At 32.1% G+C, this 23,190-nt stretch overlaps 1 protein-coding gene across 12 annotated transcripts in view; it reads right to left on the bottom strand.

Annotated features, from left to right (window-relative positions):
- cac (calcium voltage-gated channel subunit cacophony) overlaps positions 1-23,190 on the bottom strand; it is a 57,600-nt gene that overhangs the window by 3,304 nt on the left and 31,106 nt on the right. For 4 of the 12 annotated variants that reach the window (XM_089266767.1, XM_089266760.1, XM_089266776.1 and 1 more), the window contains 21 exons: positions 22,618-22,730; positions 22,416-22,525; positions 22,220-22,351; positions 21,301-22,146; positions 20,360-20,459; positions 20,137-20,297; positions 19,896-20,042; positions 18,920-19,286; positions 12,216-12,326; positions 11,719-11,802; positions 11,511-11,639; positions 11,350-11,415; positions 11,139-11,230; positions 10,911-11,061; positions 10,450-10,674; positions 10,160-10,370; positions 9,941-10,047; positions 7,308-7,450; positions 6,681-6,795; positions 5,293-5,530; positions 4,616-5,223 (listed from right to left, as the gene is read on the bottom strand). In XM_089266767.1, coding sequence (XP_089122893.1) covers positions 4,616-5,223; positions 5,293-5,530; positions 6,681-6,795; positions 7,308-7,450; positions 9,941-10,047; positions 10,160-10,370; positions 10,450-10,674; positions 10,911-11,061; positions 11,139-11,230; positions 11,350-11,415; positions 11,511-11,639; positions 11,719-11,802; positions 12,216-12,326; positions 18,920-19,286; positions 19,896-20,042; positions 20,137-20,297; positions 20,360-20,459; positions 21,301-22,146; positions 22,220-22,351; positions 22,416-22,525; positions 22,618-22,730 — 4,256 coding nt within the window. Of the gene's footprint in view, positions 1-2,206; positions 2,532-4,615; positions 5,224-5,292; positions 5,531-6,680; positions 6,796-7,307; positions 7,451-9,940; positions 10,048-10,159; positions 10,371-10,449; positions 10,675-10,910; positions 11,062-11,138; positions 11,231-11,349; positions 11,416-11,510; positions 11,640-11,718; positions 11,803-12,215; positions 12,327-14,860; positions 14,972-18,919; positions 19,287-19,895; positions 20,043-20,136; positions 20,298-20,359; positions 20,460-21,300; positions 22,147-22,219; positions 22,352-22,415; positions 22,526-22,617; positions 22,731-23,190 lie in introns of all 12 variants that reach the window. The other 8 variants (XM_089266762.1, XM_089266757.1, XM_089266763.1 and 5 more) reach the window with 5 other exon arrangements.

Below are 23,190 nucleotides of genomic sequence, written 5' to 3'. Positions count from 1 at the left end.
TAATAATTCCCTCCCATATTACATAAGTTACCATCAACGAGAAACCAGAAAAAAGCATTAAATAGCCCAATAAAATGCATTGTTTATAAAGATAGTTCCCGTAGATGGCAGCATGAAAAGAGTAACATAAAGGATTAACACTGGTAATTTACCAGATTATGACAGTCAATTAAGGAGTTTAATCAAATTTTATTTCAATTTCTTAAATTATCAATCAACTTAATTAATTTTTCTAAACTGTTCTTAATTCTCGAGAAATCACTTTAGAAACAATTTAGACTGAAATTGATCTTTCAAGGAAGATCTAAAATCATGAAATACTCTAACCGGTAAATAGTGTTAATAAGCTATTCCAGGATACTATCATTATCTGGTATCTTACTGTACCTAAAAATGTTTAAATCAATGCTTTTAGAAAATGAAATGAAAGATAATTTTCAAAACTGAATAAGAATTTTGCAATAAATTTTCCTAATTCAACGGATCATCATGAATATAAAAGTCATTGTTAGCAAGATAGAAAGAACGAAAGTGAAAAAGAAAGAGAAGCAAAAATCAGTGAGTAAAAAATCAATAACTGAAATGTCAAGTTTATTATTAAAATTATAACTCGACATTGTTTGGGTTAGGATTGTAGATGGATACGAACCAGAATATAAAAAGGACACTTTGAAATTTGTGAAAAGCTAAAGATCAATGTAACCTTTTCCTTTCGCTTTTTCCCTTCACCCATTTTAACCGGTTTAAACAGTTTTATCGATCCAAAGGCAATGAGGTTACATGTATTATTTACCTCGCACCTTGCTGCTTTTTTCCAACTCATTCGAGTATCCTTCAAAGCTCTTTCAGGTCATGACCTCATCCTCGAAGTATATACCCTTTACTCTCTTTTTTTTACTGCCTTTGCTTACAATACACTTTCTTACTCTTACTTTGTTTTCCTCCTCATCATCTACTCCTTGCAACTCTCAAAACAGTTAACCTGGTTATCGACTTGCCTTTCAGATCATCAAGCCTGCGCTCTTTCACATCTCATACAAAATGTACCCTTTTACCTTCATTAGTTTAACCAGGAAAAATGTTTCACAGAAAAATATTCAACCCAAAAAAAAGATGCTATTCAAGAGCAGGTCAAATGAGCAAAGTTGTGATTTCAACTTTAAATTTTCTTATCAAATTTTCAACATTTCCTTGTCCAACTCAAAGAATCGATATTTTCTGGTTCATTTCAATCAATGAAAGATTAGTTTAAAGATGTTTTTTGCTTTAAAATTAATATCAAGCCTGATATCCTGTTTGCATTGTTTCAAATCCCTTCAATCATTTTACTGACAAACCAAGGATTGGGTTAAACTGATAACCATAATTATTGTAAAGTAAAACTGCAATAAAAACGAGAATAGAGATGAATTATGAATTTACAAGTCTGTATCAAAGTCATGATTTCATGTTGAACAGAATCAAGTTATTCCATAGACTGTTAATATCATCTGGGGAACATTGAGGTTTCAGTTGAACAAATCACTCGGCTTCATTTAGGTTTGCCTTTCAACAACAAAAATAATATATGAAAAGCTAAACAATAATCATCCAAAAAAGGTAAAGATTGTTGTTCCATTTGTCTCTTTCACTGATTTCTGCCATTTCTCTGGTGAAATGGTTAACCTGAGTTAAAGCTTGAGTCTTTTTTTACCATTTAATCAGTTATTCAATGGGAATCAAACAGATGATCAAGCTTTAATCTGTTTCATTGAAAATGAGAGACAAAAAAGAAGACTCGTTTATTGAAATTTGATTTATAACCAAATATATCAATAAATCACTTTACCAGGGTAAACAGGTTGAGCTCATTAAAAATGGTTCACAGTGAAAGAGTTTTCAATCAAAATTGATTCATTGAAAAGTCAAATATTAAAAGGTCTTTAGCAAAAGTAAATTAACATGATAAGTTGATGACGAATGTTAGCTTTAAAAAGCATCAATACATGATTAACGAAGCACAAGCAAAATGCAAATCCAAAGGAAAATGTGGACTTTTCAAATGAATAACAATGGATAACGAACTGAGGAATTGAGTGAAAAATTTTAAACATAAACTCGAATTATTTTGATGTTTTTCATTGATGGTTAATTGATGAGTATAAATGGTCAACGAAAGAAACAAAGGGAAAATGGAAGAAAAATAAACCAGAAAAGGCAAACCTACTTGGGTTCAAGTTAATCAGGCACTTTTGGTTACATTTTACATTCGCAGTCCACTCTCTTTCTCTCTATCTTTAGGGTCCATGTGGTTTGGCCAATGGGTTTACAGTTGAATGTTAACGATGACCATTGGTTAGCACAATATAACCTGATTGGTAAACACAGATAAGAGAGACCGCAAAGTAGACCAAAGAAGGAGTAGAAGACACAAGATTCGGTAAAGGAGTAAACAGAAGGACAGACGATTCGGCAAACACAAAACGGTTCACAATTAAAGGGAAGTTCATTTGCTTTAAGCACCAACACATTGGTCAAGTTTTGGTTTCAATCTGTCAACAGAATGCAAGTAACAAGGATCGATCAAAAAACATTGAAACATAAAGAAACTGGCAGGGAATGAGAATCAAGCAATAAATGTAAATTTAAAATAAAATTTATAATTAAATGTAACAATTAATGGGAAAGGAATGCAAAGGTTCTTGATAAAATGAAACTTATTGTCATTAAATCATATAAAATGGATCATTCATTTTAAAGTTAAAATGATAAACTTTGATTAGTTAAAAAGTCAATTGTCGATTTAAACAAACGAGTTGAAATCGCTTCAACAATTGCTTTGATCTTTAATTCAAAGTTTATCTTGTGATTCAGTATTAATCAAAGAAAATGAATTCATTTTCCAGCAGATATTGAGTTGATTAAAGTTTCATTTTTAGATTGTTTCTTGAAAGTGAAAATTTTTCAATTAGCTTAAAGATATTAATATTTCAATTCAATTTGTGCAACATTTGGATGAAGTTGAAAGTAAATTAAGGGTCCGGCAAAAGGGGTCCGCTGTAGTTGACCATTTTTCTGATTGCTTGATCAAACAGTAATCAGCTTTTGGAAAATGTCATTTTTCAAGTTAGAATATATTTATCATGAGAACTGAAAGATTGAGCTTCTCTCAGAAACTCGCTCACGGATAAAAACATGAATTAGTTCTCATATAAATTTATGCAACTCTTCACTAGAACAATAAGCTTCAATTGAATGGTTTAAGCACAGAAACTCCATGAATCTACTAATCTGGTAGCTCATCCAGAACACTGATGATCTCATCTTAAATTACAACTTGATGAAGCAAGTACAGATGGTTGTTGTGCTAATAGATGAAATTGAATTTCAGAGTTTATTAAGATTGTTAAAAAATACAAAATTTACTTGCAACTCGAAAAGGTTATAAGCTTAGTCAACCTAGATTTTGTTCAAAGACTCATGTGGTTGTGATTCCTGTAAGCGAAAGAAATCGTAGTTAAATTAGTTTCAGCTCAACTGGCCTGTACGCTTAAAGAGATAAATTCAGGACAAATGATCTCGATAAAATTTTCACAATTTTTGCAGTTGTTTCTAAGCATTATGAATCTGCTGATGACAATATAAAGCTAGAAAATTCACAAATGCATTATAAAGCAAAGCACTCTGATTCGATCGTGTATTGAACCCATTTCAAGTTTTATACCGACAAACTGAGTGTAATTTCAAGATAAATGCAATGATTTCGGATAAAGTTGTAGCTTTCAGTTCTTCAACAGTTATTTCCAAGTTATTTTGAAGCCAAACTTTATCAATTAAATTTCGATAGCAAATAAAAGGAGACAATAAAATTTTTGGTAAATTATTTTGACTGAGATCAATCTTTTGCTCTAAAATGTAACCATGTCATAATGAAATTGTTTGCTTCTGCAAAAAATGTCATTTTTTGTTTCAAATGATATTCAATGCGCTGCTGATTGGCCATTTAAAGTTTATCTTTTGAATTGATTGGATTCCTTTCCCTTCCCAGCATCAAATTATAAACTCTAATAAATCCAAAGTAATGATGATTACTTTGATATGCTTTCAGCCAAGTTAATGAATAATAAACAAGCATTGGATTGTAAAACCTGGACCAGTAACAATATCTTTGTAATGCATTATTGTGCATACTGAACCATGCAAACTCATTTGTTGAACTTCAACAAATGAAACACTTTGCCAGCAAATCTTTACTCGTTTAATTTACCTTTCAACTACCAAATTGAATAATTTATAACAAAAAAAGGTGTTTAGTGATTGGTAAATGTTTAAATTGAATTGAAGGAAAGATTTGAGTGAAAGGAAAAGTTAACAATATTAATGGTCAAACAATTTTCTGGTAACAGTGTAACCCAATATGTTTGCCTGTTGAAACCAGAAAATGAAAGGTAAATAGATTGTAGCAATAATATTATAAATTAAGGAAAATTACAATTCTAGTGTTTGAACAATTTGCAAAGTAAATCAAAATTTAAATGTTAATCGCTAAATTAGTGGATTGTGGCTTTAGTAAAGTGTTTAGTTTTAAAGGTTTTAAAGGTTTAGTGAGTGGAAAATGTTGGCTCATTAAACTTACTGGTCCATAAGTGGTGTGTGTTGGTGATGCATTTACACGGGGAAAGTTGATGTTGTTGGGTGATTTATCAATCATTGGAATTGTTGGTGAATGTGAAAGAGTTGGAAAGTTTATTCCTTCAACTGATTGTGAACCTCCCAAAGATAAAGGTGAAGGTTTAAATGGTGTTGCAGGTAAACGTCTTCCCGTTCTTGATCGTCCCAAGGCAACTGTGGCTGCACCAACAGCCGTTGCTGCTGTTCTTAACCTTTGAATGGGTAAACTGACTGCTGATTGAGGTGAAGGACTGCGACTTCGTTCAGCCAACTTGGTTGTACCATAGTAATTGTCGGATGGACCAGGAACCGGTGTTTGGAGAGGATGATGGCTGGAAACATGGGAATGTGCATGACCATGAGGACTGGGACTTCGTGATCGCTTATCAAGGCACGTTGTACGATATTCTGGACTAATGGATCGACTTCGACCCGTTGCCTCGGTTGTTGTTGTTGTAGGAGGTGGACCTCTCCAAGGTGAACGAGAACGACGACGAGAGGCTCGACGACGACTTGGAGAGCGACCAAGTAAAGGTGATCCATACGAGTAAAATTCATCTCCAAGAAGTTTTTCTTTGAGTAACAAAGAGAACAAAAAAGTTAATTAAATCTCAAACAATTTAAATAGTCGTCTCAACTTACGTCTCGCCCGACCTTTCCGTGAAGTCTCAAATTTAACAATGTCAACCACATCGGAAACGGCTTCGGCAAAGCCAACATCCGATGGTCGAGGTGAGTGTAATCGTGATCTACCAACTGGAGATCGACCTCGATCACCCTTTACCGGAGATTCATCCCGAGTAGGTGAAGGCGACCTCGATCCAGGTCGAGTAATTTGCAAATCAGGTTTAAGATGAGCCATTTGTTGAGACATTTGTTCCTGCAAATCGAACCAATGAAGAGACAAAAAATGATAAATTACAATCAACTAGAGACAATGAAAGAAACTTGTTTTTCCATTCAAAACATTGACTCGATTCATCAAAGAAACGAAAAACATTAATTGTAAAAATAGCATTTAAAGATTAAAATTAACATTAACTATAATCTAGTGAGTTTGGTTAAACATCCTAAAAGTAAATTAAATTTTACTGAAAAAAGACACAAAAAAATAGTTTTACTGCAATGATACTAATTATAGTTAGCTTAATTGTATGGTTAACCATTTGTTGTCGTGTGTTCTTGAGTACATGTTGGCGATGCAACGAACAAAAAGGCCAAAAATGTTAAAACAGTTATTACATTGAAATACAATTAAGTGAGGACACCAAGAAAGACGATGCTTACGACATTTACTAGTCAATCAATGGAACAATCACAATTAAAATAAAACATAAATCCCAAGTAAAAGTCAGGCAGTTATTGACTAATTTATAGTTGAAGGTGTAAAGTTGATTGACCTGAATAAAAACGGCAAGACAGTTTACATTGGATGCAAGAGTGCGACAGTGAAATGGGAAACTGAAATCATGCAAAATTTTCAAGGAAAAACAAGTTTGGAATGAAAAAAGACAGTAAAATGGTTACAATGCAAAGGATAATACAAAACATCAACAATCAAGAGACATGATTTTTCTTGTTGGTACAACATTGATTAACATTGATTTGGACATGATGAGCAATGGAAAGAAAAAAAGTTACAACAATAATGACAATAAACTTTTGGGAATTTCATTTAGTGACCCTTTCATAGTCAATGGAGCATCAAAACACACACACAAAAGGTGCACACTTTAACGCTATTTACGTTGAATTTACGATAAAATTTCATGTTTCCTTAAAAGTGGAAACATTTTACAATTTTTTTGTTGATAAAAAAACAAAGAAACACACAAAAACAATGTCAACCTGTCGTGTTTGTGACTCGATCTAAGTTTGAAACATTCATGAGAAAAGAAAACGTAAAAATAACACTTTGCGTGGTGTCGAGTGAAAATTACGAGTGTGTGTCAAATGTGTTTGTTTGTGTTAATATTTTGCTTCTGTTAATTGTTGGAAAATTGATTGTTGTGTGAGAAAAAAGGTCAAACCTGAGTTTCAAAGTTTTTTGAATCACTAGAGTCTTTCTTGGATTTGCGTTTACTACTTCCTCGACGAAGGAAACTAAAAGACCGTCGTCTCTCCTTGCCATCCTCATCATCGATGCTGGAAAGAACAGGTTTAATTAAAAATCAGTGTCAATAGTGTTACTTAAGCAGCTCTAAAAAAGCAGTGATTACTCGTGACCTCAAAAGATTCATTAATTTAAACATTGGAATTGGGTTCATAAGGAATGGTGAGTTGGAAGTGAAAGAGTTCAGATTCGAGCTCGGAAGGGAAAGTGAGCGCTAGAAGTGAATGCTGGGAGTGAGGAATGAGCAAATAAAATAATGCATAAAATGATATAAACTTATAAAATCTTGTAAAATATTGAGTGAAATGAAAAGGCAAAAAAATGAAAGAAAATAAAAAGTGAACAAAATAAAAAAATAGAAACATAAGTTGGATTCGTTGTAAATTTGATGTCATGAGAAGAAGGAATTGAATTGAGAGTCAATTCTGGTTGTGATTATGCCATGGATGCAGTTTTTTTTGTGGAATTCAAGTTTTGTTCTTTGGAAGTTTCATGCTGAAATTGAAGTTTCATTGTTGCTAAATGACTTTGATGATCCATTTACCTTAGATTTGACCTGACTGAGCCCTTGCGACTTGCCTCTTGGCCTCCACTTCCAGTGTCGAAATGATCTTCGTGTGGATCTCGAGTTGCATGGGAATTGCTTTGACGAACTGCACCCATCAATCGTTGTAATAATGATGGACGCTATTGTGTTTGTGTTTTGCATTTCATGTTTCATTTCATTTTGTAAACGTTAATGAATAAACCCATTGAAATTGATTTACAAATTGTTTGCCAATTTGTTTTTTGTGATAAAAAATTAGTCATGTTTTGTCATGTGATGTGTTGATGTTTGTAATTAATAGGAAAATGAATTTGCAAGGAAAAGTTAATGGCAAGATGAAGAAAGAAGAGGAAAGAGAGAAGAAAAAATGATGTAAAATGAGTGTTTCGTTACTATTGACAGTAAATTTGGAGTGAACCAAGTGAATGATTGTGTGATTAAGTGAGTTAAGTGAATGAAAGATAAATAAAAAAGGTTGGAAGAAATGAGATGAAATGAAAATCTGAAAACAAAAGTGAATTTTGTGAGTGAAAGTGAACAATTGTGAATCAAGTGAATGGAGTGAGTTTGGAGTGAAAAAATAATCTCAAACATAAATACGATTCGCTGATAAAAAGCAGAAAACGCACCTTTTCAACAACTTCGCGTTCGAAACATTTCGTATCTCGAATAAAAACTTTTGAAAATTTTGAGTAACTTTTTTTCCTAATCTAACAAGTTTCAACTGACAAACCATTGAGTTGTCCGATTGAGCAGTTAAGAACAAACGAATCGCTCTAAATCACTTTAAATCTCGAGTCGAATCTCAATAGTAAAATATCCTTCAATGATAACACTTTTAAAAAAAGAATTTTCTAAAAGTTCTAACAAAACGAAAAAAATACACATCGATTTTGGGAAAATGTTGCAAAAATGAAAAAAAAAACTGTTTTGGGATGAAAACAAGTCAAGACATTGAAATGAGTGCAACATGGAAAAGACGGAAAATCGATTGTCGATTCTCTGTCTTGAGGTAACAGGCACAAATGCAAACAATACCAAGTGAATATCATGGAATGACTGGTGAAGGAATCTTTGAGGAACAAGGAATGTCAAGTGTTGTTGCAAAGGATAATGATTAAGATTGGGAAATGAACTAATTTTATTGAATACACTACCGAAACATCACCAGAAGCAGGGAGAGCACTTTTTTCCTGAAACAAACACAATACACAATTAACAATACTTAGGACTATAAGACAAAATAGATGTTATTAGACAACATTGATAACAAATAAGGAAACATAATCTATACGATAATAATAGTAATAACAGTAACGATAATGGATCAACTTAAAAAATGATATCGAATGAGAACAAATAAAATTAAAGTTTTGTACTAATTCAATTTATTACTTTATTATCATTATTTTTTATGTTTTTTTCAACTTTAATTGTTGTCAGATATTGAATTTAGCACAATTTAAGAAACACTTTTCTCTAAATTTTGAAATGTTTAGTGATAAAAAACTTAGATTTTAGCACAAATTTAGGGATAAATGTAAAATTACGATAAATGGTCAACTTAGTTTTCTAGTTTTAAAGTTCATTCTGTTTGCCTAAATGGATTTGTTTTTTACGGGAATTTTATTGGACATTTTTTCATTCAATTTTATGCAAAAAAAGGCAAACGAAGGCAAAAAAATAATCATTGACATTTAAAACGGACGATTATGGTTCAATATGTTAACACAGAAAGATATTTATCAGTTAATTAGATCAAGTTTAATGTTTAGTTAAGATTCATTAGTTTGAATCAATGTTTGAATAGTTTAAATTGTTCATTTAGAATCTTGGAAATGTTATTTTTAGAAGCAGAAAATGATGAAATTTCAAAATTCTATTCATGATCAGCTTGAATTAGAAATGGAAAAATTTAGTTCTTTTGGATTATAAAAGCGTCTCGAATTTAAACTCACAACTAAATCAAATTAAAGCGAAAAAATTGAGCTTTAGTTTGTTGCTATATTCACCATTAGTCTTGATTAAGCTTCACACAAAGTCTTTTAAAGATGAGTTTTGAACAAACACTGGAACCAAAATCTGAACTTTTAATCCAGAAAAGTATCTTTCGTCTAACGAATCGACTAACAAGATAAAAGTCTCTTTTCATTCCAATTCTTTTTCTACAGAAAAAAGATTCGTTTTGACATAAATTATGATTTGAATTTTTCGTTGTTTTAAATTGGTTCGCAAAAATAGCCAAAGAATTTGATTGAATAGTTGATCGTTTTAACAAATGCTGAAAAATGTTCGAGATGGAAGAATCATGAATAGAAGTGAAATATTGTTTCCACTTGTTTTGAAACTGAATATTTTTCGATGGAAAAAGTTTAATTTTACCCTTTTCTCAACTTTTATTTTTCTCAAATTTCTTATTCTTTTATTGCTCACTCCCAGATAGAGGATAAAATGAATTTTAGAGAAATGATTAGAAGATATTATTAGTGGAAGTTATTTAGAAATGAATATTAAAAGTTAGATTGTTCAATTGGAAAGAAATGAAATAAAATAAAAAGATAGATAATATGGTAATAATAATATATAATTATATTAATAAGGAGTGCGAAGTGATTTGTGCAACAACTTACAGCTAAACCCGATCCTGGGACAGTTCCGAATCGAGTTGTTCGCCAATTCTCCAGAACTAAGAGACCAGCATAAATTTTACCCACAGTCAGCTTTCCTGCACCCAATTCTGGTTGAATGAAGAAATAAAATGTTTGGTTAATCATAATCAAGAGGAAAGCGAAATCGATGAAATGTTGTATTTGACTTTTTATCCGTTTAATGGAGTAATGACTATTTACCATCATCGGGTGGAATCATCTTGTCAAGCATCTTTTTAGCTTGTAAAGGCCACAGTTTACGAACAGTTTCACGCAACTCTCGATCAGCAATGTCCATCTCATCTGCTGGCCTCATTTTGATGCTCAAATTTTCACGAATCAAGGCAAACAAGGTTGTTGAAAAGTTTACTTTACCCTCTGGATTGACGGGCATATTCATGCGAATCAGTTTCTGAAATGGAAATGAAATCGAAAAAATTTTTTCTTTACTATTGGTTGAACTGTAAAAAAAGGTTTACTTCTAACATTACCTTGTAAGCCAAACGATTTGGACATTTATTACCGAAACCCAAAGGCGGATCCATGTTTCTAAGCATGTCGTACATTTCAGTGTAATGAATCCAACCTGAAGCATTCGGATCATATTCAGCCCAAACACGAATAAACTCATCCAAATGATGGGCACCGAGAATGGATGAATCTCGAGTTAAATAGTCAAAGTTGTCCATAATGACGGCAATGAAAAGATTGAGCATCTAAAATGAAACAATCAAAGTTGAGATTCATCTCGATTTTCATCAACCTCTTTATGCTCTTAAACACTAGACTAAAAACTCCATCTTTCATGACTTTTATAGCTTTAAGATTTCAATCAACGGAAGAAAAATTTTCAAAATCCATTCAAATTTCAACTTCCATTAGCGCATTAAAAAGTCGAAGAATCGATTTTTTCTTTTCTAGTTACATTCTCTTCCAAGGACTAGAAACTTACCAAAAATGAGCAGAAAAATATGAAGCTAACAAAATATGCATAAGACCAAATGGAACCACATTCGGGTTTATTTTTCTTGGTTCCAGGATCACAGGGTCTACCTTTGGTACAGGCCAACATGATTGCTTGCCAAGCTTCACCGGTAGCACATCTGTCGAGTGGATCAAAGTATGAAAATGGTTTGAGTGAAAACAAGAAAATGAAAAAAATGTTAATGTCTTTACTCACCGGAAGAGAAGCATGAGTGATTGTATGAATGTTTGAAAATTGTTGTGTCGGTTATACTCAGTTTCCGGATTCAAACGGATATTTCCGAAAACCTAGAAAACAAAAGAGTTGAATTATTGAATCGGTTGGCATTACATGTAACATAACCAAATAAAATTATCAGTTTGAATAATCCAAATGCAAGATTCAACTGCGCTAAATGTTTACTCACCTGCATACCGATAATGGCATAAATGAAAAATAACATGGCTATAAGTAGACAGACGTAAGGCAATGCCTATTGAAAGAAAGTTAAAATTAGAAGTTAATTTTTTCGAATCTCATTAATTTTCATCAAAATGGTAAAATTTGAAGCAACGGTCATTGGCATACTTTGAATGATTGAATAAATGTCCATAACAAAATTCTTATCGTATATCCTTGGCGTAAAAGTTTAATCAATCGAGCAGCTCGAAACAATCTTAAAAAACCAACATTAAATTGGTACGATCTCAATTGCGACTATAAGTGTAGAGAAAAAGTAGAGTTAATTTTTTTCCATTTTTTCGAATCAAATCTTCACAATAAAAGTTTCATTTACCCCGAACTCCATAACAATTGCATCAATGACGCTTCCAACAACGGTAACAAAGTCAAAAACATTCCAAGAATCTTTGAAAAAATTCTGTTATTTTCATCCAACATCCAGTTGAAATGAGTTTAATGGTTGAAAGAAAAAGTTGAGGGAAGAAAGTGAGGAGAGAAAAGGTGGACAACAACGAAAGGAATGAAAACAGGGAGGAACAATAAACAGATGATAACCAGAGAAAATGTGTTTTGGAAAAAGTCGGCATTAGTAAGGTAAAGTTTCAATATTGATAGAGAACAAAAAATGAATGAATTTAACATTTTTTCAAAAAAAATTCTAAAACTAAGTTCTAAATGAACAAAAGAAGCGCTAAATATTTGGTATTTAAAGTGTCTTATCAGATAGTATCATAAAGAGAAATTCTGAGCGAAAAATGAGTCGACTGAAAAATCTGCCAAAAGATTCTAATGAAAGACTGAAAGTTGAGTTTTAAGAAAAGTTTTTCAAACCTTGCATCCAAACGCCACTAATTTGAGAATACATTCTAATAGAAAGAAAATCGTGAATAATTCATTCATGTAGCTCAAAACATCGAGATAAGTATCATCAGCATGGTGATACTGTGATAAAGAATTGCAAAAATTAAGAGAAAAGAAAAAGCGAAAACCATGGTGGCAACATTGAAAAAGAATCATGAAAAAGAAAAGACATGAAAACGAAAAAAAAATTAGTTATCATCGGGGAATTTGTTTTTTTGGGTCCAAAATTTTTCGAAAAATTATTTTCCAATTTGAATATCAAAGTGTATCGTATCGGAACATTGGGTGACGGTGAATAAAAGGTAATCGTTTCAACGTAAAAAAAGGAACGGAAAATGAAACAAAATTTTGGCAACATTTTGTTTTGTTTTTCAAATTGAATTTGTTTTGTTTTTGTTACAACAAAAGATTGGGTTTTTTGTTTGAGTTTATATTAGCATTGGTAATGTTACGAGGAAAAAGGCGGAAAAGGAAAAGATGGAAACGGGGAAAAAAGAGAAGAAAAGAGAAGAAAAAAAAGGTAAATGAGAAAAATGTTTCGTTTCCTTTGATTGTTTTCTGTTGAAATGAACTTCAGACGAATGGAGATAAACACCCAAAAAAAGTGTAATGTGATTAAGTGATGAAAATAAAGGCAATTAGTTGTGATTTGATAAGGGAAGGGAAAAGGAATGAAAATGAAATTGCAAAAAGGTAAATTATATTTTACTTTTTTTTCATCTTCTTCTTTTTTTTGTTCCTAATTTCATTGCATATTAATGGTTGATAATGTTTCGACTTGTGTCATGTATATACATGTAAATGTGTGAGTTGTTCAGGGAAAGGGAAGAGGAAAAGTAAGATGAGGATGGAAAGGCAAAGGGATGGAGAAAGTAAAAGTAGGTCATCTAAAGAAGAATCAAGTTAATGTTCCAAGAAGATGATGAAAATGGTAAAAGAGTTACATTACCTTTCAGGTCAAAATTGATTGATTCATGTTCATGTTTAGTGGAGCGAAATCTTTCTATCAAAATTCGTCGACTAAAGTCGACTTTGCAATCGTCAACTTTCATCACTAATTACAACTCATTTCTAGACTTTTTTTTCATTCCATTTTCTTCTTCCAACCTTTATCTCGCCATTAAAGTTCAATTGCAATACATGATTAGCTCATTTACCAATCTAATGATATATTTACTTGGATAACAGCAATTGTCATGAATCAATTTATTGATCCAAACACCTTTTCCATCACACTTTTACTCTCATTTTTTGTCCATTTTTTGTGTGTCTCTTCATTTCCAATTTCATGCCTTTCTCAACCTTTTCGCCTATTCATTATCATGATTAAAAATCATTTTCATTTGCATATTTTTCCAATGAGTTTTGTTTCGAGTTTGGCACTTTTGCCCGAAAATCAATCAATTTTTACTTTTTCTTGATTCGTCTCTTGGTTACATTAACTTGATAATCTACTTTTGTGGTCAAAGTTTCAGTTTTTATTCAATTTTTGGGTTTCTTTTCATTTCTTTTTTTTTGCTTTCATTTTGAGTTGCGTTTTCATCAACAATATTTCCCTTTATTTGTTTTCAGTTTAATTGGCTTTTGAAAAGCTTTTCGTTGGCTTTTTTTATTGATTTTTGTGCAAATTTTTGTTTTACTTTGAAAACTTTTGCTTTTGTAATATTTCCAAATGCAAATGAGTTTCAATAGTCTTTTTTACATTGTCATTTTATTTAAATATCAAAATGCTTTTACCAATTTCATGCACCATGCTTTTGTTTCATGCTTTTCAAATAACTCAAGATGCTCAATCAAGATGCAAATTAACTGATAATAAACATGCTCAAGTAACTCACGTTTCAATCTTGTTACTCAATGTTGTTAACAACAAATGTAACAATCGGGATTTTGGTTTGAAAAACTTGCAATTCCTTTAAACATGCACAAGATGCTCAAGATGCCAAGTTTGAGTTTTTAGTGAAATTCAAGTCAACCGAATGGAATCGAAAAATTGCGACCTCAAAATAGAAATTGGAATTTTCCATCGAAATTCGAAAAAAAATTGAAATCTAAATAAACTACTCCAAAGACTAATAAACTTGTAGATAACTTGAATTTGCTGAGAATCGATAATTGGCTTGGAATTGAAAAAAATGAGTTTTGCTATTCAAAGTTGAAATGTAGCTGAAAATCAATTGGAATTGGAAAATTTTCTCGTCAAATGAAACATTATTATTCAATTGTTAATCCAATAAAGTCTAACCAGATGAAATTCAAGAAGATATTCAGACTCGTAAAGTTGTTAAAATTGAAGTTCCAGATGAGAATCAAGAAGAGCAGAATGAAGCGAGAACAAGAATCGCTAATCATGACAATCATGAAAGTAATATGATATTAGCTGATAATACTCGTCAAATACCAAATATAATGACCAAATTCATGCAATTTCAAATCTCAAAATCAAGAGACTTTGACTTGATAACAATGATAATGATTTTATTTTAACGGTATTTTCTTCAAACTAAATTGTTCTAAATTGTTCAACTCGTGTTGCCTGGAAAATTGTTTTTTTTGTGTAAATTTTTTCATTATTTTGTTTTCATTATTAAACACTAATCGAAGGGTAATCTTACCCGGATTCCAGTCGCAATTATCTTGAGCGCACATTCAAGAGAAAAAAGCGCAGTGAATCCAATATTAGTATATCTGAGTAAATCTTTCAACTCCTGGCTGGCTTTATTATGCTATATAAAGAAGAAGAAGAATATAGAATTGCAAAAGTGTTCGTTTTCGTTTCCACACGATTCATGTGAATCATGAGGATGATTGATGAAACATTGGAAAAGACGATTCAACGAGAGAAACCGGTCAAAATTTCAACTTCGAGTTTACTCTTTTGAAAATTTTTGGGTTTTCATAATCAGATTCTATCACCTAAAAGCATCAAAACTGTGCTAATAAGAAAGTGAACAAAATTTTTCCACATTTTTCAATTCGTCAAACGTTCTATCGATAAGTTTTACTGGAATCTGCCTCAAGTTGAATCTCGAAATTTAAAGAAAAGACTTTTTCATCTCAACAATAATAATCGTGATAATGATACATTTGATTTGCGTTTTCGCACTCTTTTCCTGGGTTGCTTTCAATATTGTAATTACTCTTGAAATGGTTTGAAATTTATTGACCAAGAATATAATGTGAATGAAAATTGCCATCTTCATGATTAAAGATTTGAAACTATTGAACAAAACGATTACGATAAGTTTCTTTTCTCACTTTTGGCACATCGAGGAGAAGAAGAAGAAGAAACGAAGAAAGATTGAGTTGATGTTTGATGAAGCGTAAACCAGTTAAATGAATGAGAAAAGGTTGACAACGAAAGAAAAGTCGAGACAGTTAGATTGATAAAGAATGTTAGTCAAGGATCATTAAGGATGAGAGTAAAGAGGAAAAGATGAAAAGATGATGAATAAGATGATCATGTTGAGGTAGAAAGAATTGGACTGAGAAAATTGCATTCTCATAAGATGAAAGCTTTTGGTTAAAGATAAGTGTCGGCTAAATGTTATCACTGACAGAATCGCTTTTCATCTTTCAAGTTCACCTTTGCCTTGTTTAACTCCATGTTGATATGAAAATAATTTTCATCTTTTAATCAGTTTACGAGCATTTTGTCTGGTTAATAGAAGGGAAAGGCCTCTTGGAAAAATCTGTCATGTTGAGCGAACAAAAAAGAAAGTTCTAAACATAACCGAGTTTCTGTGATTTCATGGATTCTTTTGCTTTTGTAGACCAACATTTCATTTCGATATAAATTTCAAGTTTAAGGAAAAATCGAAATTTTGTTGATCGTTAAATTTCGTTGCTTTACTGGCCAAGTTGAGTTTTGATTAAATGTCTGATCACTTATCAAATAAGAAAATTATAGTTTCATCTCAATGATTAGTAAAAATGATGGTTACAACGAATTTGGAAGAAAAGACTTTTCTTGTGTTCCAAGTTTTCCCTGTTGATAGCTATTATATACTAATTGAAACTTAATTGACTCTTGAACAATCATTTAACAAACTTATACTCAATGACAGTTTAATGTTACACTCAATGTTATCAATTATCCATCCAGAGTTTACAACATTTCAATCTATGTTAATCTGTTTTCGCCCTTTATTCAGTTTCTTTTCATGAAAAGATAAATACAACTTATCTTTACTTTCAGGATAATCGATAAACATGAGTATCAAGTCAATTACAATCAAAGTGAATAACACAAGATTCAAGTTTCAATATTTTTCCTTCCAACTTTTACAGCAATCAAATGATAACTAAAATCAAATGTTTCCTAATGTAAATCAATTAACGCTCATTAAGATTGCTTTTCAATTATTTGTTTCTATTTCTTGAGGCTTCTCATGTCAATTGAACTTTGAGTTAAAGTCGAGAGCTGAAGTACATTAGCGCTGGTAAACATGATCTCAGTGTTGGAATCAGAAGCTTAGAGTTGATCTGAATCTGAACATTTGGTTAAACTGTTTAATCTTTTGTCGGTGATTCTTCAAGATTTTTGGGGAAAAATTGTGTCAAATAAAGTATCGTTTTTGATGCAATTGACTTTTCATGATTTATCCAAGCATTAATCATAATTTTATCGAAAGCTACACTTTTCGATTTACTGATGAAACTGAATTTAGCTGAACAAAAGTATGATGAATAGAAAGATGGAGGCGAAGAAAAAAAAGGTAAAGTTGCGAACAAAATTGACTCGAAAAAGAGAACAAATAACATTTAGATGGATTCCAGGTCAAATCAGTTCGTTGCTCCTCATCTTTCATCATCTTTCATCGTTCACTCTTCCCTCAGTTTCAAAAATCGATTCAAACATTTCTTCCATTCTGATGCTGTTCATCTCTTTGCGCATCCCTTTACTCAGCCTCATTGATGCCTTGATGCACTTTACTTTTTTCAGGTAAAAATTCAAGTCAACATTTTTCTAAATGAAAATTCCCTAACATTTCGACTTGAAATTTCGAATTGATAATAAGAGAACAATGAAGGTTGAAATGAAAGAGATTCTCATTTGAAATGGAAAACAAAATTCAACACATTTTTCTGTTGTTCAACTTTTCACCAAATTCATTAATTTTCAATGTTATCATTTGTAATCAATGAAGACGATAATGTAAATGATAACAGCTTTTAGGGAGAAGTAAATTGATCAATCAACAAACAATTTTTTTCCTTTTGTAAAGAGTCAGATAGAAAAGAGAAAATTTTTGCTTTTCATGAATTTGATGAAATAGTTGAGGTGAAATCATGTTTCCCAGAATTAACATCAAAAACAGAAATGAAAAAAGCTCACAATTGAAAAACAAAATTATCATGTAAATTGAGAAGATGAAAGATGGCGAAAAGAAAGATAAACGTCAAATCTTTTCACTTCAAGTGATGAATAAATGATACAGGTGAATGGCTTCAAATCTCATTTGGGGTTACATGAAACTCGATTCATGACAACAGCTGAAATGATTGAGACAATCTGATAAAGCAAAGATAATTAGTCTTGCACAATTTTTTCTTTTTTCTCGGACTTGTTCCATTTTCCCTGAAAATATTCCTCATTTTGGTAATGTAATTAAAAGGCTGAAAACGACTCATCATTATCGTTATCATTATCAACATTATTATTGTTGTAGACATTGAGTGAAAGTGAGACAAAAAGGATCAAGAGTTGGACAGTAAATTGACCTGTAAACCCTCAACACCACACGATGCAGTTTTTCATATGCAATCAAATGCAATGAGTTTTCGTTTTTTATACATAAATATATCAACTTATATTTATATATATAGAGATGGTTCAAGTTTAATATCAAGAGGCTATTAAGTACTTTCCAAGTGACGATAAACCCAAGATAACGACAAGAAGGCGAAAACATAACGTTAATCAAAAGTGTTTCTCTCTGTGTGGTTGTGTGTAAATTGTGAACTTATCACAAAAAGCATCATTGGACGACTCCAACTTTGGCACTTTGCAAATACGAAGAGAATTTTGATTTCGAAGAGACAAAAAATGAACGTTCTAAATGATAGCGAAAACGAGAAATTTTCAAACATCGAAGTTGAGTTTTCGAGTTTTTCGTTTTTTCGCTTTTCGATATTTGTCTTTGGAAATTTCCTGTTTCATCTAAAGTTTATCGATGGTTTTTGATTAAATTCTGTCTTTTCAAGCGTTTCATTGCTTCATTCATTTGATGTGTTCAAAGTGCCAAAATTGAAGTGTCAATAAACTTTGTGTTGATCTTTGAACTTTTGTTAATCGTCTTTAAGAGAAATATTATTGGAAACTTTAAACTGAGCACAGTTTTGATTTGGTAACCTTTTCTGACTGAGTGCTCTGTTTTACTTTGAGTGAGATTTCAGGTTTAAAGATGTGGGTGGGAAAAGGGTTGAAATGATGATAATTTTGAGCAATATTCATTTCATTTTGTCACTATTTAAGCGAAAGATGGTGAACTTTGAAACTGATGGGTTTTCTTGTTGCTTTTGTGTTTTATACTCTTGCGTCGAGTCTATTTTGTCTGCGCTATTTTCATTTGCTCAACATTGTCGATTGGGATTTTTGTCTTATTTTTTTAACTTTGGCTGGATTCAAAGCTTTGATTGGTTTGGTTTCAAGTTTGTATTAAACAGCTTACCTTCATCATAAGAAGAAGTGTATTAAAAACAATTAAAATCATGATGAAATATTCAAAACCTGTTGACACCACAATCCTCCAGACTCGATATTTAAATGAATCTTTATTTTTAGGCATGTAACGCTGTTGTGGCCTGGCCATGATGGCAAAATCAATGCATGACTTTTGATTCTTGTCCAGTTCACCTTCTTCCAACTCTTTTTCACCTTGCTCTTGAAATGTAATAATAATTAAGGCAACGAAGATGTTGACGAAAAAGAATGGAAATACGATAAAAAAGATTATGTAAAAGATGGACATTTCAACACGAAAATGAGGCAAAGGTCCATAGTCTTGAAACGTTGCGTCCATTGAGTTTTGTAATATCCTGAAGGAAAACAAAAGATAAACACAAAATGCAATCAGTTATATTATCCAAATGATATCGATAATTAATAAACATTTCAAATTTTATTCAATCAAAAATAGCGCCAATTTGGATCTGATGAAACCAGAAAACCAGATAAAACCTTTAAAAATTGATCGCCATGTCAATCAAAGTTCAATAGCAAAACGAGAAGACATATGAGGATAAGAGGCTCGAATAAATATCTTCAAGTTTCCCTGATCTTCCCTTCACTTTTCCAAACTAGTCTTAACCTGACCTAGCCTTTCTCTTATCCGGCATTTCTCTATCTTTTTTGGCGCGTTATTCCGACATTTGCGCACATCAAATTTCTTTCCTTTTTCTCTTTCCTTTTTTCGCCAAATACATTTTATGCTAACAATTGTTGGCGTGGACAGATAGAAATTTAAATAACATTTATGTTCAGAACTCGAAACTGTATTCTCTTAAGATATTGCCAAGAATAAAAGAAGGGAAATGAATGCTCCAAAAGTCTATTATTTTGTTTGTAAAAATATTTGATTCGATTTCAAACTTTACAGCCTAAGCTGCAAATATGCGCATGATAGTCAAATTTTGAATGTTGCTTACCCAGGCCAACCTTCACCCGTTTGAACAGCAAATAAGGTCAACATGGCAGCCATAACATTGTCATAGTGAAAATTTCGTCGCTCCCAGACCCGTCGTTCAACAGCTGGTAAACTGTTTTCTTTGAAAGAGAATCGAAAAAACTCGCCCCTAGTTGGAAGGAAAAGTTATCCAAATTAATGTGTCATAACAACACAGAAACAAGATTAAAGTCCATCTGAAAGTGACTTTGAAAGATACTTACTGACATTCCTCTTTAGTCAACTTGGATTCATCATTGCAAAAGAAGAATCGACCGTTGAACAATTGGACCGCAATGACGGCAAATATAAATTGAAATAACATATAAACAATCAAAATGTTGAATACATTTTTAAGTGAAGTAACGACACAATCAAATACAGCCTGTAAAGAAACAAAGAAAAGGTTAACATTGATACACTCAAAGGTAAAAGTGTTTTATTTACCTTCAACTTAGGTACTCTTTTGATGGTCTTCAGAGGTCGCAACACTCTTAAAACTCGCAGTGATTTAATTGTACCTAAATTTTCAGCTCCATCTTTTTCGCTGTAAAACGATAAAAAATGGCGAATTAAAAATAATGATTTCTTTCAAAGTTTAGGGTTTAATGTTTCATGGGAAAAAGTGTTCAAGTGAAAAATGCAAATTCAATTTTTGATTACATCTTTAATAGAAAAATGAATATTGATAGACTATTAGTTTTGATTACTGAACTTAACTTTTCTTGTAGTTGTTGAAATAATGCTTGATTAGGATTGATTATGTTTCACCATTTTATCCCTTTGCTATTAACTTCCATTTAAATTGCTATTCAGTACAAGTTCATGTTAAACCTGAGTAAGTCTTGATTGCACAAGTATTTTGTTGATCCGGATTAATGGATTGTCTTCACAGAGAGGCAACAATTTATAAACCTTAGACCAATCAAGGTACTTATAGACTAATAATCTGATTTATCTCTTTTGGAAGAAACAGATTACTAGAAACTAACTATTAAACTGACTCTGAAAAGCACTTTCCAACAATTTTATAGAATCGCATTTAGAAATTTTGTCAAATTCGAACAAAAAACCCATGAAATTCAAGCGAAAATCAAAGTTTCTTCTCAAGCTCATTTCTAAGTTCGCCTTTGTATTTCAATTTAATCAGCGACTCAAAGAGATTTCTCATGAATTGTTCGAATCATTCAGAGTTTCCCTTTGACTAACTGTTAATAGCTTAGCAAGATAGTGTCAAGTTAATGACATCGGTTGAAAGTGAAAATTTTCATATGAAATATTCGGGTAAAAATAAATGAAATTATCGAAATTCTTGAGATTTTGAATCTTAAAGTTGGAATTGAAATGTTCATCTGAAACTTTTGCATTTTAAAGGTTCTTTTACTCACCCCATTCCATAACCGATAAGGGCACAGATAACAACAACGGCATCCATGATGTTCCAGACATCTCGACAATAGGAACCTGGATGAAGAAAGATTCCTTGATCGACAATTTTAAGCAACAATTCAACAGTAAAGACACTTGTAAATGCTTTATCAAAAATTTCAAGAGTATCGTTAATGGGTGAATCTTCATTGACTGGATCTTCACAGGCTAACGCAATGGATGAACAAAAGATGACAACCATAATAAAAAAATCAAAATAACGTAAATTGACAACATAATGAGCTGCCTTTCGGATCGGATTAGTTGATGACAAGATGAACATGGAAGAATAGGGCAGCATTGGTTTGGGTCCAACAGCATCTTCCTCTTCATCATCACCCTTATCAGCATCACCAGCAGCTTTACCAGTGGCACCAGCCTTTCCACCCTGTTTACCCTGTAAGGGTGAAGGAGGACAAATGGTTACAGCTGGCAGGTCAAGAGCATTGGATGATCCAGTTCCCTGTTTATGTAAATGGGCAATCTCATTTTCCAACTGATCTTTGGCTCGTTGTTTATCCTCTTCGGCTTCCTCTTCTTCCGCAGCCGTCAACTCTTGAGCATTGGCTAAATTGTCAACCGCAATGGCCAAGAACACATTGAGCAGAGTGTAATTACCGAAAAGTACCAAAATGATAAAATAGGAACTGTAAATCATTCCACCATTATCAACGCCTCCCTGCGATTCAATTGCCTGATACATAACTTCATTCCAATCTTCACCGGTCAATATTTGAAATACAGTCAACAGTGCAACAACAAAAGAATTGAAATTTACTGGCGGAGTTTCTTCAGGAAAATTGAAGCTATAAAGAGATCAAAAGATGATTCAGTAAATTGCTTTCTAATTGCAAAATTGGTTCAGCAATTGAAACTTACTTTCCACCGAAAAGTTGCATACCGAGAAGAGCAAAGATCAAGATGAAAAGAAAGAGAAGAAACAAAAGGGAAATAATGGATCGCATAGATGATAACAAAGAGACAACCAAATTTTTCAATGAGGACCAATACCTAGAGTTTGAAGAGGAGTTTACATTAGATGAGAAAGAAGTGATTTTTTCATTTTTATATTTACTTTGTAACTTTAAATATCCTCAGTAGACGTAAAGCTCGAAGTACAGAGAATCCAAAAGATCCTCCCTTGTAATGATCCCAGATAACTTCAAAAACACTTCCAGAGATGACCTGGATAAACAAAGGAAAATTAATTGAAAAGAAATGAAAAATTTACCAACTTTTGGCTTCTGTTGTTTTCAACTTTTAGTCTCGTTACTTACAATGCAATCAAATCGATTAAAGGCTGATTTGAAATAAGTTGTAAAACCCAGTGCGTACATTTTTAAAAACATTTCAAATATAAATAAACCCAGAAATACGAATTCAGTGTAAACTGTTGAAAGGAATCATGTTGAGGGTGGAAAAGAAAAGGACAGAAAAAAATGCATTAACTATTGAGTAGAAATTCAGTTGCCAATCGAAGTGGACAAGACATGATGAGAGAAAATGGAGCAAAATCCAAAGTTGGTCAACCGATCAAGTAGACACTCATGATGTTCGGTCGCGAAGCACAAAACACTGGCGTTTGTTGAATAACAATTTTTCATTTTTAATCCATTGGCACATATTCATCTCATTGGTGGAGATGGTGGACACTATCCAATTTGGATCCTTTCAAAGGTAAAATTGGCATCGGATGGTCTCATGAGACACGTCCTTTTACAGTTGATATTGAAGCATCTCGGTTAGGATTGACCTTTTGGACACTTGACACTAGTTTTGAAGAGGTTTAGTTATTCACTTTTCCATGTTTCCATTTAATCCAATTTGATCGTTTCTTTGAATAAACTCGG

The sequence above is a fragment of the Tetranychus urticae genome, chromosome 1, assembly GCF_039701765.1.
Source record: "Tetranychus urticae isolate SD_2017Ah chromosome 1, NJAU_TeUrti_SD_1.0, whole genome shotgun sequence".
Taxonomy (NCBI): Eukaryota; Metazoa; Arthropoda; class Arachnida; order Trombidiformes; family Tetranychidae; genus Tetranychus; species Tetranychus urticae.
Note: the sequence above shows the minus strand (reverse complement) of the source record. Positions and strands in the feature narration are given on the sequence as shown.